Here is a 13325-nt window from a genome sequence, read left to right as displayed (position 1 = left end):
GGTATCACATACATTTATTTACATGAAAAAAGTAGTATATTATGAATCAAATCAAGGAAAACAATTAACTTTTATTTCACACCAATTATTGCGCTTTTAAAGACAATTTTGGTCTATGAATACTACACTGTGCTTTACAAGATTTTTATTTTTGATAGCAATATTTCCTATGATAAAATACCATATTTGTACTTCAGTTTTCTTTAGTTTGACCTTATAAATCTGACTTCTGTTTTGAAAGTTAGTTCTCCTTTAGATACTAAAATTCAACAAACAATTATGAATTACCATTAAAATTCCACTCAATTCAAATGACTCCTATTAGTTTAAAGTGGTAGTATATCAACAACATTTAAAATTCAAAGATACAGGAGAAACTAATCAATGCCTGACTTCGAATATCCCTTTGTGAAAGAAATTCCAAATTAAAATCACGGTACAAATAATTAATTATGAAGAAGGCATTTTCTTTAAATTTCACATAGAAAACAGACAAAATTATGGTAATTTAGAAAGATAATGGGAAATTATGAAAGGAATTGAGTAGGTAAACTAATTTACAAGGAGGTTCTTTGGTAGTACATATAAGAGTATTGTACTCCCAATATTCGAGGGAAAAAATGAAGATATATTATGAAAAACATTTCAATGACATGTATGTATTCAGAATCCTTACCTTAGATCAAGACGCTCATCCAATTCCTTTTGAGGGATTTGGAATGGCAGAGGTGGGAGCTTGAGGTGATCTTCTGGGAAGGGAGTCACATCTAAGTTATGCTCAAGGAGTAGAGCTGCAGTCTCTGATTCCACTTCATCTGCCTCCCCAACATAAGCCAATAATGTACTGAAAACAAACACGGAGAATTATAAATGCGATGGTGGTTGGCGTAACATAGTGAAACTCCTTCATGATGCACAAAGGTTAAGAAAAGACTTAGCTGTTTCACAAAATAAAATATATTGCGACCGGTTTCGATACAGCGTATCATCATCTGGCCAGATGATGATACGCTGTATCGAAACCGGTCACAATATATTTTATTTTGTGAAACAGCTAAGTCTTTTCTTAACCTTTGTGCATCACGGAGAATTATGTTTTATCACCTTTCCTACTCCTTCTTTTTGCCTCTTTTCCCAATATTTATTCATATCATTCATGAAGAGATGACATCATCTCTTCTTGTATGATACAAATGTAGGCAGTAAAACAGTGTTGAGCCCCTCTTTTTGCCTGTTCTGCAAAATACTGGACATAACTAAGGTTGTTACATTTCTGAATAAACATGCTATCCACGGAAAATGGAAATAGCAAAGTTATTATTCCTTCTATTCCTACGATTAAGGATTTCCACTCAGCTACGCCCGCTACTATTAATTATCCATGGAAAAGTTGTATGGTACTTCATTAATTGCAATAAGAAACTGATGAGGACCCAGGACTGACCCTTGGGGCATACCATATTTAACTAATAAATATTAAGATAATTTAGAATTTATACTGATGAAATGCTAACTACCATTAAAATATTAATTTGTGAACAGGGCCAGATGCAAGGGGAGGCCCAAGGGGCCCGGGCCCTGGGCCAACCACCAAGCATGAGCCTTCCACCAATATAGAGGTAAATCTCACAAAATCGGAAAAAAACCAAAAAAATCCATCATGTGTGAGGAGATTTGATGTGAAGCTGGGTTATTTTTTTGGTTAACATGTAGTCGTCAACATTAACATGAATTAATTGTTAATGCTGCTGATAAATAAATGCTTTGCCCGTTTGCATTGTACACCCTTTAGTGCTGGAAGTTGGGTAGAGCTGACAGGCATTTTCACACGCAGAACACCTGACATCGGGTATAGCTGTTTTGGATTTTTCAATGCAAATGACCGGAGGTCGGCTCTGGCTGACGCGAGGCAAGGGAAGTGACTGCTTAGGTAGCAATTGTCTTACGCATTCAGGCTTTCGGGTTGAGACCCAGCTTAGCGAGTCCTTGGGGCCACTCCACAGCAATTAAGCCCGACCCTCCCACTCATTTTTGATCCTCACCGCAGGAATCCGTTGTGAAGTGGTTATATTGTCAATAGTTATTTCAATGATATATTTTGTTGCATACTACAATTTTTTTAATACTTTGAAATGAATTCTTCATTTTGTTCTGTGTGTAAGCAATTTTTAACATAAATTTTAACATTAAAAATAACAGACTTTTGGTCATAGTATCTTATGTTCACAAACTTCGTTGTAATTTACACTAGAACTCTGATTTAAAATTCATCAGTATAAAAATAAATGTTCGTAACTCCTTTAGAAGATTAAATTATTGAAAATCAAATTCAATATTTGGTTGAAAATACAACACTGGTAACGCAATAAGTTTCCCAATTGTAGGTGCCGGCGGGAGAAGGTTAATGTAGCTCTGAATGCAACCAGTAGCAGTGCTCGTAACTCTTTGTGCATTTAGGCCTCCCACCAAAATGGGCCCCCTGGCCACCCGCATCCTAAATTCGGCCCTGGTTATGAATGTTAAAGAGGCTTGGAAGTTTGTCACGATAATGATACCGAATGCACTTGTTCATCAAATTTTTCTTTCGTCCATTTTGATAGCATTAAAAAAATATGTAGAGAGATCCATGCTCCTCTGCTTTTCAACCCATCACTTACTTCTCCGGCTATTCACTGCATTCCTTATATTTTATCAGTGGAAGTAAAGTAAGAGAATGAGTGTCCTTGGGCCACTTGTCTCCAAAGGATATGTATGGCAGGCAGCCATCACTACAAAAAAGGTAGAGTGCTGAACTTATAGCATTGGTACGAAATTCTGCCGAAGCTCCATAGGGTCGTGTCATGTATCGTTCTACTCATCGTTTATTCAACTACAACAATGAATCATTGATCATTGTTTAAACCTAAACATTTAGCTTCTATGGTTGAAAGAGTGAAGAAGAACATGCGGAAAACTATGAAAACAGTCGTCTTCTTCATCTTGTCACGAGCGAAAAATTTTATTATTACATTTCTTTGTATTTCTTCGAGAGAACATCTTCGCATATAAAAGAGCTATTTAAAATTCAATTTTACCCATTCCTTGATTCTTAAAATGGCTGAAAGGCAGATTTCAATTTCCGAGGTTTAGTAGAACACATGAATATTGAGGATGCGTATGCTTTAAGTAAAAAATATTTCTTACAAAACTTTTCATGTTAGGAAATGTTTATATTGTTCCTCTCACATAAAATAAACCAAAAAGACGAAAATCGCCCTGTGGCAATGCACTCTACCGAAACAAAAATTTTCGGTAATTCGACGATTGTTGTAGTCGAATAAACAATGAGTAGAATGATAAATGACACGACCCCCTATTGAGCTTAGGCAGAATTTCATACAATTTTAAGTCTACCTCTTTCACAGCAATGGTCGGGGAAAATTTTTTGGTAAAGGGGCAGTGTGTCCCTTAGCTATGCACCTGGTTTGCAGCCACCCTATACACAGTAAAACCTCTACGTAGAGAACCTCTTTACATCATAAACCTCCATACTTCATACCACACCTACGGTCCCGTCAGATTTACATGCAAATTTATAGACAAACCTCTTTGTAGTGAACCTCTTTATCTCGTAAAACCTCCCTTTATCATACCAAGGAAATCCCCCCGAGACAGCCTAACTACCTCTGCAAATCGTACCAAGACAACTAGAGACCATTAATGCAGTCGCTATTACGTACATGGAATGACAGTTTCAGCGATAAATGTTTCACCCTTATTTTTTTTCTTATAACCTTTAATATGCTGTAATTTTCACGTTAATCATTAGTTGTGGCCATTTTGTTCCATATGAGAGCATACCTAACAGTAAATAAGAAAAAAGGTATCCAACTATCCTAATCATTGTAAGTGTCTGTTGAATTAAGAGAGATCACATCGTTTCCTCTTGAATCATGGTAAATATCATGCGATAGCGCTCGCTTTCTATTATTAATAAATAATAAATACATGTTCACAAATGAATGCATGTTTGTTTAACCCTTTCATTGCGTAAAATTTTCTCAGAGTTGTTTCACATTGGCGGAGAATTTTTTTTCACAGCATTCACTTTGTTTTTCGAAAATATGAAAAAAATTTCAATAAAAAAGGGATTTTCATATTAATTTGACAATTTATTAAACAATTTGTTAATGGCATCACAGTGATGCCATCCGCACCCATGTGATAAATGCTCCGGATATTTATGCAACCCGTTTCACAAACATTAGAAACGACGGACAACATATTTTTACATAGCAACTAAGAAGCTTGAAATAATTTCTGAAATGATGGCGGAATTGAATTATAAAATAAGATAAATAATTTTTCAGGTGTCATCCACTATCCATGCATCAAATTGTGGGTAAATAAAATTTTTCGAATTTTAATTTTCACATCTAAATTTTTAAATTTACTAGTAACTTAGATTTAGATGCAAACATATGAAAGTTATTTTATCTTTTTGCCATTTTCTTTTGCGTTAATGCTGAAAATGTAAATAATAATTGTGAAATTCTTTGAAAAAAGGGTTCAAACACAGCCCTGGAACATCTGCACATCATACACCATCAGAGTTATACTGATTCGCCACTTCAGTCGTTCTAAGGACGTGAGGAGGATTATTTCTTCTGTTTGTCCTTAGAGTTTCAGTGGTGTGTCTTTTTGAGTAACTCAATAGATATTTGAACAGATTATTATAATTTTTATGATGATTATAATTTTCCATGTATAAACTCAGTAGAGTAGCCACGGGAGGGGGGTTATGGGTAACAACCCCCGTTGAGGTGCCAAAAACGGGTAAAATGGCCCCCGCACCCTCCAGAAGGGCCCTCAAACCTCCGGCAAAACCCCCCCATTTCAAAATCGTGGCTACGCGACTGTATAAACTGTGCCCACTGAGGAGAAATCTATTGATTAATTTTCGCACGACTTTGTTTGCATGTCCCCTGCCTCCAACATCAGGATCCTTTGCCCCAGTGTAAATGATAGCATCTTGCACGAGGCCATTAGGCTCAGAAAGCATATATAATGTTATGCCGCGTTTGTGACGCCAAAGCAACATGGACTAATGAAGCAGAGTTCTTTAAACGTGTAATAAATTTCTTTCATTCTTTGAGTGAATAATTTCAAAAGGGGTCGAATTTTATGCAAGGGGTCTCTTGGTATCGGATCATCTACTCCAGGGTTCCTGCCAAACTGCATGCAACGGAAAATTACTTGAAATCGGTCTCGGGAAAAAGTGCTGTGAAGGAGGGAAAAATCGAAGATATTTTCCTACCTTTTCCAATAATCTGGAATGGATGGCCATCTTACAATACATCATACGATCATACAATAGGTATATCGGACCAAAAATGTCTCCCATACCCCACGAGTAAGATTCCTATGCTCGGTTATCCTTGAAAAACTGCATGTTGAGAGGCATTGGCAATATGGACCAAAGCCTTTCAGACGACAATATTTCCTCCAGCTCCACATACTTGCATCCTCAACGTAAACCTCAGTTAACACCTATAAAATATACTACAATAAAATACATTACACTTACAAAATGCACAAGACTGATGAGGTGCTCTTTTGCAGTCAGAAAGAGATGTAAGCGTTAAAGTTTAGAACCGACGTACAAGAAATATCTAAACGTGAATGCTCCAGATAAAACAGCAACGTATAATAATCCAAAAATAATTGTTTCTTTGCGCATAGAAATTTTGCTGATTTTCTTTTCTGATTATAATATTAGCTCTATTTGGTCGAAGTAAAATATGTAAATTGCTTCAAAGTTAAAAAAAAACCTTTGCGGAGAAGACCCAATGCAGTGTTCCATGCATACACTTGAGTGAATTGTGCCAGAGGTAGTTTTATTGCGAGGAGATATTCTAAGCCTAGTTGACCAAAGGCTGATACATAAACGGTCTTTGGGGTTTGAAAATAGGAATAAAGTTAAAAATGAAGATGTCTCCCATATTCCACGTAAGTGGCTAAATATATGTGAAATACCAAAATGTCCAATGGAAAAAGGCCATACGGTAATATTACAAAAAAATCTCTATAGAGGAGTGAAAATGCACGCAATCGAAAGATGTCCGAAGGAGAGACTGTACTAATAACGAGAGTCGCAAAAACTGAGAAGGAAGAGCTGGCCTTTTCTACGACATGCACACAACAGAATAGTTGTATGGATTTCTAATAAGAATGGCTAAAATACTTCTAAAAATAGAGATAACAGGCGACACAGAGCGACTTGTAGTCTATTCCGCGGTGACGGAAAATGACTTTTTTATTTGATACCCGAAATTCGATCATTTTTTCCCCAAGGATTTCCCGAATTCTAATTTCTCCTTCAAAATGGAAAAAATATAAAAGCTTCCCTAGAACCTTCATTATTTCCCGCGAATAACGAATTGGTGGTCGTAATTATTCCCACCTAGTAACTTTAACAAACTCATACGAAATAAATGAGAAAAAGTCGAAAACTCTATTTCTTCTTCCGTAGCCAATATAATCAGACCCCTATTGAAAGGATCGTTCAGAAAATGAGTGGCAAATATATTATGGAAGATAGTTAGGAGTTATAACGGCATTATGTAAATATTAAGTTTAAACATTAATAAAAACAGCAACAGATTATTCAACTGTGTTTAGCGTGTGTAGGTATAGTGACCGTAATTTGAAATACGAAAATATTTTTCGTCAATGAGATGAAAGGAAATATTGTTTGAAAAATTTTAATAGGACTAAAACGAAAATAATAACCTTCAAATGTGGCAACACTTAGTACAAATATTCAGAAAAGTAAAGAAAATATCACATTTAAATTTTTTTGTAATGGCGAAAAATCTTACAAATAAAAAAGTACTCCATAAATGTAAAAAAAATTTACTCAAAAAATATAAACTATTTTTCAGAAACGGAAGGCATATGCAGGTAGCCTAATCCATTTTGTGTGCGGGAAACCATCATGAGAGTAGATAGAACAGAGCGGAGGAGCGTAGGGAGCGATTGAAGGACATAGGCCGGCGTGGCATCAATGTGATGCCACCCGCCCGTTCGCAGGACCTACGCTGGGCATCAATGCTATGCCATCCGCACTCAAAGGGTTAAACACAAATATAATGATTTAGAAGACAGCAGTGCCTTATTTTCTGAAGGATCAGATTTTCAGAAGGATGAAAAAATGGTGCCTATCCCTGAAACCTCTATATAGTGAACCTCCATGCATCAAATTGCCCAAATTTTGGTCCCCTCCATTACGATGTAAAGAGGTTTTACTGTACTCACCCTTTAGCAATAGGTTGCTCATTCCATTCCCAGATGCATGCCAGAAACAAATGGTCTTGGCAGTTGCTTGGACTGAGATCTGAAGGGGTCCCTGAAGGCAGGTTACGGGTGCTAATCCACATTCTGGGCATCCGAGCATCCCTCGGTGAAAAAAGTACCATATCCGGCATCTTCCACTCTTTTACTTTTGAGTCTGAAGACTTCTCAGGATTTTCGGCAGCATTTGCTTCAGGTCTACAAAGTAGAATAAAGACAATGCAGTACATTACCGATTATCCGGGCTAATGGTGGGGTGAGACGGCACAAATAATCGGAAAATGCCCCAAACTTTCACTTAAATGTCTTTTAATGTTCATAATCTACGTAAAACAAACAATATATTATTATTCATGTAGTTATTCTGTTATTTAACCCTTTCACTGCTGTTCAGTCTCCGGAAACCTTCTCCTCACATGCGGCGAAAATGTTAAAATGCGTTTCCTGGGCCCATGGAGCAGGTACTTTCAGGATGGGTGTGGTACACCCTCCGAAGGGTCGCTAATCCCCGACCCTATCCTCAACGAACTCACCCTCGCAGGACCGTCTCATCGGCCCTACCAGCGGGGGCCCTGCCTCCGGAAAAGTGACCGCTGTGACTGCAATTTGAAAATCAATCAATAAATCCGATCATCACAATATGATTGTTTTCATCGCACTCCTGCCAATCAAGCAATCAAGTACGTCTTTGAACCGTGTCTCTGCGATAAAAAATAACGATTTTGTTAACTTTGCAACAAAACGTGGCTGCGGACCACCGGAAAACGGCCATTTTATCAAAGTTAACTAAATCATTATTTTTCATCGCAGAAACACTTTTCAAAGACGTACTTGATTGCTTGATTGGCAGGAGTGCGATAAAGACAATCATATTGTGATGATCGGATTATTGATTGATTTTCAAATTGCAGTCAGAGCGGTCACTTTTCCGGAGGTAGGGCCCCCGCTGGTAGGGCCGATGAGACGGTCCTGCGTGGGTGAATTCGTCGAGGAAAGGGTCGCGGATTAGTGGGTCCCTTCGAAGTGCTTCGGCGAAAGTGCTGAACGCATGGCAGGGAGGAAGAAAAAGTACGTCCACCGCAGTCTGCCGTGCGGACGTACTAGGTACGTCCACAGCAGTGAAAGGGTTAAGAGTGCTTCCTGGACTAATTGAGAGCTTTCTTTGCCAGTTCGCGATCTTTTTAGTGGAGATAAAATGGTTGTACTCATATTATTTATGCTCCATATAAGACCTGGTTTCGAAAACCACACATCCTTGGCTGTGTGATCACGGATACAGAAAAGTGGTTCGCACGAATGCTTCAAAACCCCTGCTCGACGTCGGAAACTACACTGTCAGGCACCACGCCACGTAGTCGCATCTCGCACAAGTTGCCCCGGTTGCAACTGCTGCGGGACGTGTATCCGTGATCACGGAGTGCGGTCTCCCACTGCAAGGCTTGGAAAACAGGAACACGGTGCTCCCATGAATGCAGCTAGCATCCGAACGCTTCCATTTTTACAAAGGGGATTATAACGGAAATAATAAGCCCAGTGTATCCTCGCATTAATGCAGTAATTCCATTTATTTTGCATCCGATTTTTTAAATGAAGATCATGGAAAAAATTGAGCGAGAGTGAACATCATGCACGGATAATCCGTAACACGTATAAACCGCAGATGGATAATCAGGAGTCTACTTAATTAGAGAGGAATGAATATCCATGAAAACTCAAGGAGTATACTTTGCATGCATGATGTTTAAGCAGTTTTTACTGAAACGGCCAAGATTATTATGCCAAGGTCACTATCGGTGTTTATTTCCAAAATCTGCCTTATTATTCGAAAATTTTTAAACTTTATGGATCCCTCATACATTTCTTAACAAAATGGCACTAGTCAACTGAGCAGGAATTTGGAATCAAAAGTTTTTTGGTATGGCTTAGGGGCTAATATGTTCCTTTCTTCAATATTTTTTCCTATGAATGTATAGTAAATAATGCAAAACATCTATTCGGAAGAAAATATGAAGCCATGGCTTAGATAGCTGTGTGCTTAGAAATTGGTTTCAATATTTTTTTAATGAACCAGGGCTATTTTGGAGTTTACAGCATCCATTACATAGGAAATACCTATATAATCTTATCATGGTATACAGTTTAAAAAATACATAATTTATTGTTTATAAATAAGACACATGCATATATAAATAATTATAAAGTATAAGTCACTCTTGATACAGAATTGCATACTCACAGGTTTTCAGCAGCTGCCTGAGAAGGTGGCGATTGCTCCTCTACCTCCACTGCAGGTGGCACTGCTTCATCCTCAGTAGGAGGGCTCAGTATTTCACAGTCAACGGGAGTGCCTACGGAAAGATTTTTATATAATAAGCCAAGATGTTCAAACAACAATAATAGGGTAGTTTCCTTCATCAAAGAAAACGAAAGGCATTGATTGCGATTCGTTACCCACCATTAGTGTATTCATAATATACATATTATTTGGTTTTAGAAATCCCATTTTAGACGAATGGCAAGGGTCAATTTTATCCTCATTTGAAAAAGGCCAGATTTGCGCCCATGCGATGCCACTCCATGTGATGTCACAGGGACCTAGTTTCTATACGAGTAGATATGAGTTTTACATCGTCTGAAGTTACCAATGCATGCATGAGGCACAGAGCTCAGGGTAACATGTCTTAATAATCACCTATTAAAACTGGCTAAGGTTGGAAAGTTTTCCTCGTTTGGTAAGGTATTAACAATCCTTATTTAAGCCAAGCGCTACCAGCTAGCATGGTACTCCGCTACCTACAAGCATCCTGCGTCGTAATAGCGCTCAGAGCCTCGCCCCAAGGTCACCTCACTTGCGGCAGCGGGAACCAGAACGACGTCACCCGGGAGTTTTCCTAGCATCCATACTTAGCCGTCGCGTTTTCGCGTGATTGAAAATTTTCACTTTTCATTTAATCGCAAACAATAGATATCATCATTTACAAATCTAAAAGCGTGAAATACGTACTCCGGGAGTAATAATCTTTCTATTCAATAGGCAATTTCTAGGCAATAAAAAAACAATAGGAAACCACCCTATTGAAATCCCATACTAATATTATTTTTGATGAAAGAAATAAAGAGCTACCTGTTGGCAATTCTGGATGCTCTGATTGCGAGATTATCTCATCAGGCAGGGGATCTGGCATCTGCTCCTCCACTCCCTCCAGTAATTCTTCAGGAGGTAACTCTTCAGGATTCAAGGTCTCCTCATCTGGAGCAGTTGTATCCATAAAAGAGCTAGTATCTACACCAGGAGACGCCAAGACAGATGGAGACATTTGCGCAATGAAGTTTTTAAGGACAGAATTATCGGCTTGGGAATCATGGGAGTCCTCAGGTTGCGACGAGGGGGTTTTCGATTTGCTCTTGGGTGTACCACCCCTTCTACCATGTCTCCTTGGAGTGTTACTTTTGGCACTCTTGGCGACTAGCTTGAGGAAGCCTACTGTATACCTGTTGTGTTTCTTCTCTAGAATTGCAACAACCTGTAATAATGCAAAAATATTTTTGATACTAGTACATATACTGTTATTTAAAGAATATTTAGCACACACATGGAATCAAATAATGCATTAATTCATTACCATTCCAGTCTTCTGAACCACATTCTCACCATCAATGCCCTCTTCCACCTGAAAAAAAATTTACCATCAATATTCATCTCAAAATATTAAGATAAATTTATGTAGATTGTATAATTTAAAAAATATGGTAGATCTGACTCCCTATAATGAACTTTTATAAACAGAAATTTTGTGAAAATCTCCACTTTCAAAAGACATTGTCCAAAACCTAGGACCTTCCCTAGCACGATATGTATATGCAAATAACACTGTTGCTGGCATTGGGCAGTTATCTTTTGGGTATAGACTTAAGTGTATACAGTATTAATAAATGCCAGTCAAACAGTTTCATGTTGTACCGATTAGCACTTATTGCTACTCTATGTGACAATACTGTAAGCAAGCTTAACAGTAGATATGAATTAGAAGCAAAGTTGCATAACAGTAATTACTAAAATTCTTCATTAAAAATCTGGCAGGTGCTCATCATGTTAGTTTAAAAAATTTTTGGGCTATGTCACCACATTCATGTTCGGGTGGCCTTTACATTTTCTGAATGATGCTGGTCACTTTATCACAACAAACAGATTCCCTTTAAAAAGCGACCTGCATGAATTGAAAAACATTGAGGCCACCAGAACATCCATGAGGCGACGTAGCCCAACAAGTTGTTACCTACCACAACTGTTGTATTGTATAGAGATAGAATTCCATTGGTTTAGTAATTCTCATGGCCGCAACACAACATTGAGCTCTAAAACCATCCTAAATTTGAACACAATTGTAATAAAATGAAAAAATTCACCTACCACCCACTGTGCTTCCTCGTGTAACTTAATGGCAACTTCATCTCCTTCCAACGCCCTGTTTCGATCCATTATTCCATCAATAAGTACATCTTTAGCTTCTTCATCATCCTAAAAAATAGAAAAATGTCTAAACCAAAATAAAAACAGAGCCTCCTAAATGAATATCATACCATAGAAAAAAACATACATGCATTCAAAAAACCAAATGAAAATAGCTTATAGAATATTTGACAAAGGAAGTGAGTAGGAGCAAATTTACAACCAATTATTACATTTAAAAAAATAAATATTAAGGAAACATTAAAATAAAAAGTCTGAATACAAGAAGATGACAAATACATTATGAATACCCATAGATAGCACAATGAACAAAACAAAAATATCAACTTCAACTTATATATTTTTTTTTAAATCCAAATTTAGTACTTACATCTTGACTGATGTATGCCTTCTGATAATTCCTTGGGTTGATTCGAATGACACCCTGAAACAAAAAATATATACTTGACATTAAGTAATTTGTAAACAATGGTGCATAATTAGGTATGCATGAGGGCAATAAATATTCACTCTACTATGAAAAAATCAACCCAAAAGTTACATAAGCATTTACACAAACTTCCCAGGCACATCTAATTTTACACATACATATATAAACAAACCTTTAATAAGAGACCGGAACAACGTAATTGGCCATATCATGAGGCCTGATGAAGACGAACATTGAGGGAAAAGTACATGGCAAGAATGCAGAAGGATGGCCATGAAGAAGGTAAAGAAGGATGTGAAAGAGAAGAACATGTATGTAAGTACTGTATTTACTTGTGTAAGCCATGCCCTCATGTATTCTGCGCACCTCCATTTTTAGGCCGGCTCGTGAGGGAAAAAAAAACTTCCTAACGCTTTTTGGGTGCGGCCAAATATAGGAACTTGTGATTTGTAGCTAAATCGATAAATTTACGTTTCCATGATTAATAAGGTTAAATAATGTCAGAAATTTAATTCCTGCAAAGGTTTCCTAGTTTCAATGCTAAACTCTGGAGAAATAAACGATATGAATTTGAGGGAAAATGAAACGTGGTTTATATTAAAATTTTGAGGATTCGTGTATTCCACACACACCCATTTTTTTCACCAGCATTTTAGAAAAAAAAGGTGCGCGGCACCTTCGGGTAAATACAGTTATACAGTAAAACCTCTTTACATCGTAATGGAGGGGACCAAAATTTGGGCAATTTGGTGTATGGAGGTTTACTATAGAGAGGGTTAAGTGATAGACACCATTTTTTCATATCTTTTGGAAATGAAAGGCACTACTCTCTCTTAAACCATCATATTTTTGTGTTTAAACAAACGTGCATGCATTATTGAACATATGTTTATTATTTAACAATTACAGAAAGTTGATCGCTATCACATGATTTGAAAGAAAATGATGTGATCTCTCTTAATTCAACAGTCACTTAAAATGATTAGGGTAGGTGGATATCTTTTTTTTATTTACTGTTAAGTATGCTCTCAGAAGGAACAAAATGGCCACAACTAATGATTAAAACGAAAATTGCAAAATAATAAAGGTCTA

The 13325-nt window shown here is 37.3% G+C and overlaps 1 protein-coding gene across 1 annotated transcript in view; it reads right to left on the bottom strand.

The window, feature by feature from the left end:
• The window catches only part of LOC124169414 (DIS3-like exonuclease 2), a 42847-nt gene that overhangs the window by 18026 nt on the left and 11496 nt on the right, over positions 1–13325 (bottom strand). Inside the window, exons 5-11 of the mRNA XM_046548010.1 lie at positions 12174–12227; positions 11744–11851; positions 10956–11003; positions 10457–10856; positions 9569–9680; positions 7297–7530; positions 677–844 (exon numbers count right to left, since the gene is read on the bottom strand). Of these exons, the coding sequence (XP_046403966.1) occupies positions 677–844; positions 7297–7530; positions 9569–9680; positions 10457–10856; positions 10956–11003; positions 11744–11851; positions 12174–12227 (1124 nt within the window). The remainder of the gene's footprint in view (positions 1–676; positions 845–7296; positions 7531–9568; positions 9681–10456; positions 10857–10955; positions 11004–11743; positions 11852–12173; positions 12228–13325) is intronic.

The sequence above is a fragment of the Ischnura elegans genome, chromosome 12 (assembly GCF_921293095.1).
Source record: "Ischnura elegans chromosome 12, ioIscEleg1.1, whole genome shotgun sequence".
Lineage (NCBI taxonomy): Eukaryota > Metazoa > Arthropoda > Insecta > Odonata > Coenagrionidae > Ischnura > Ischnura elegans.
This window is presented reverse-complemented; position numbering and strand designations above follow the sequence as displayed.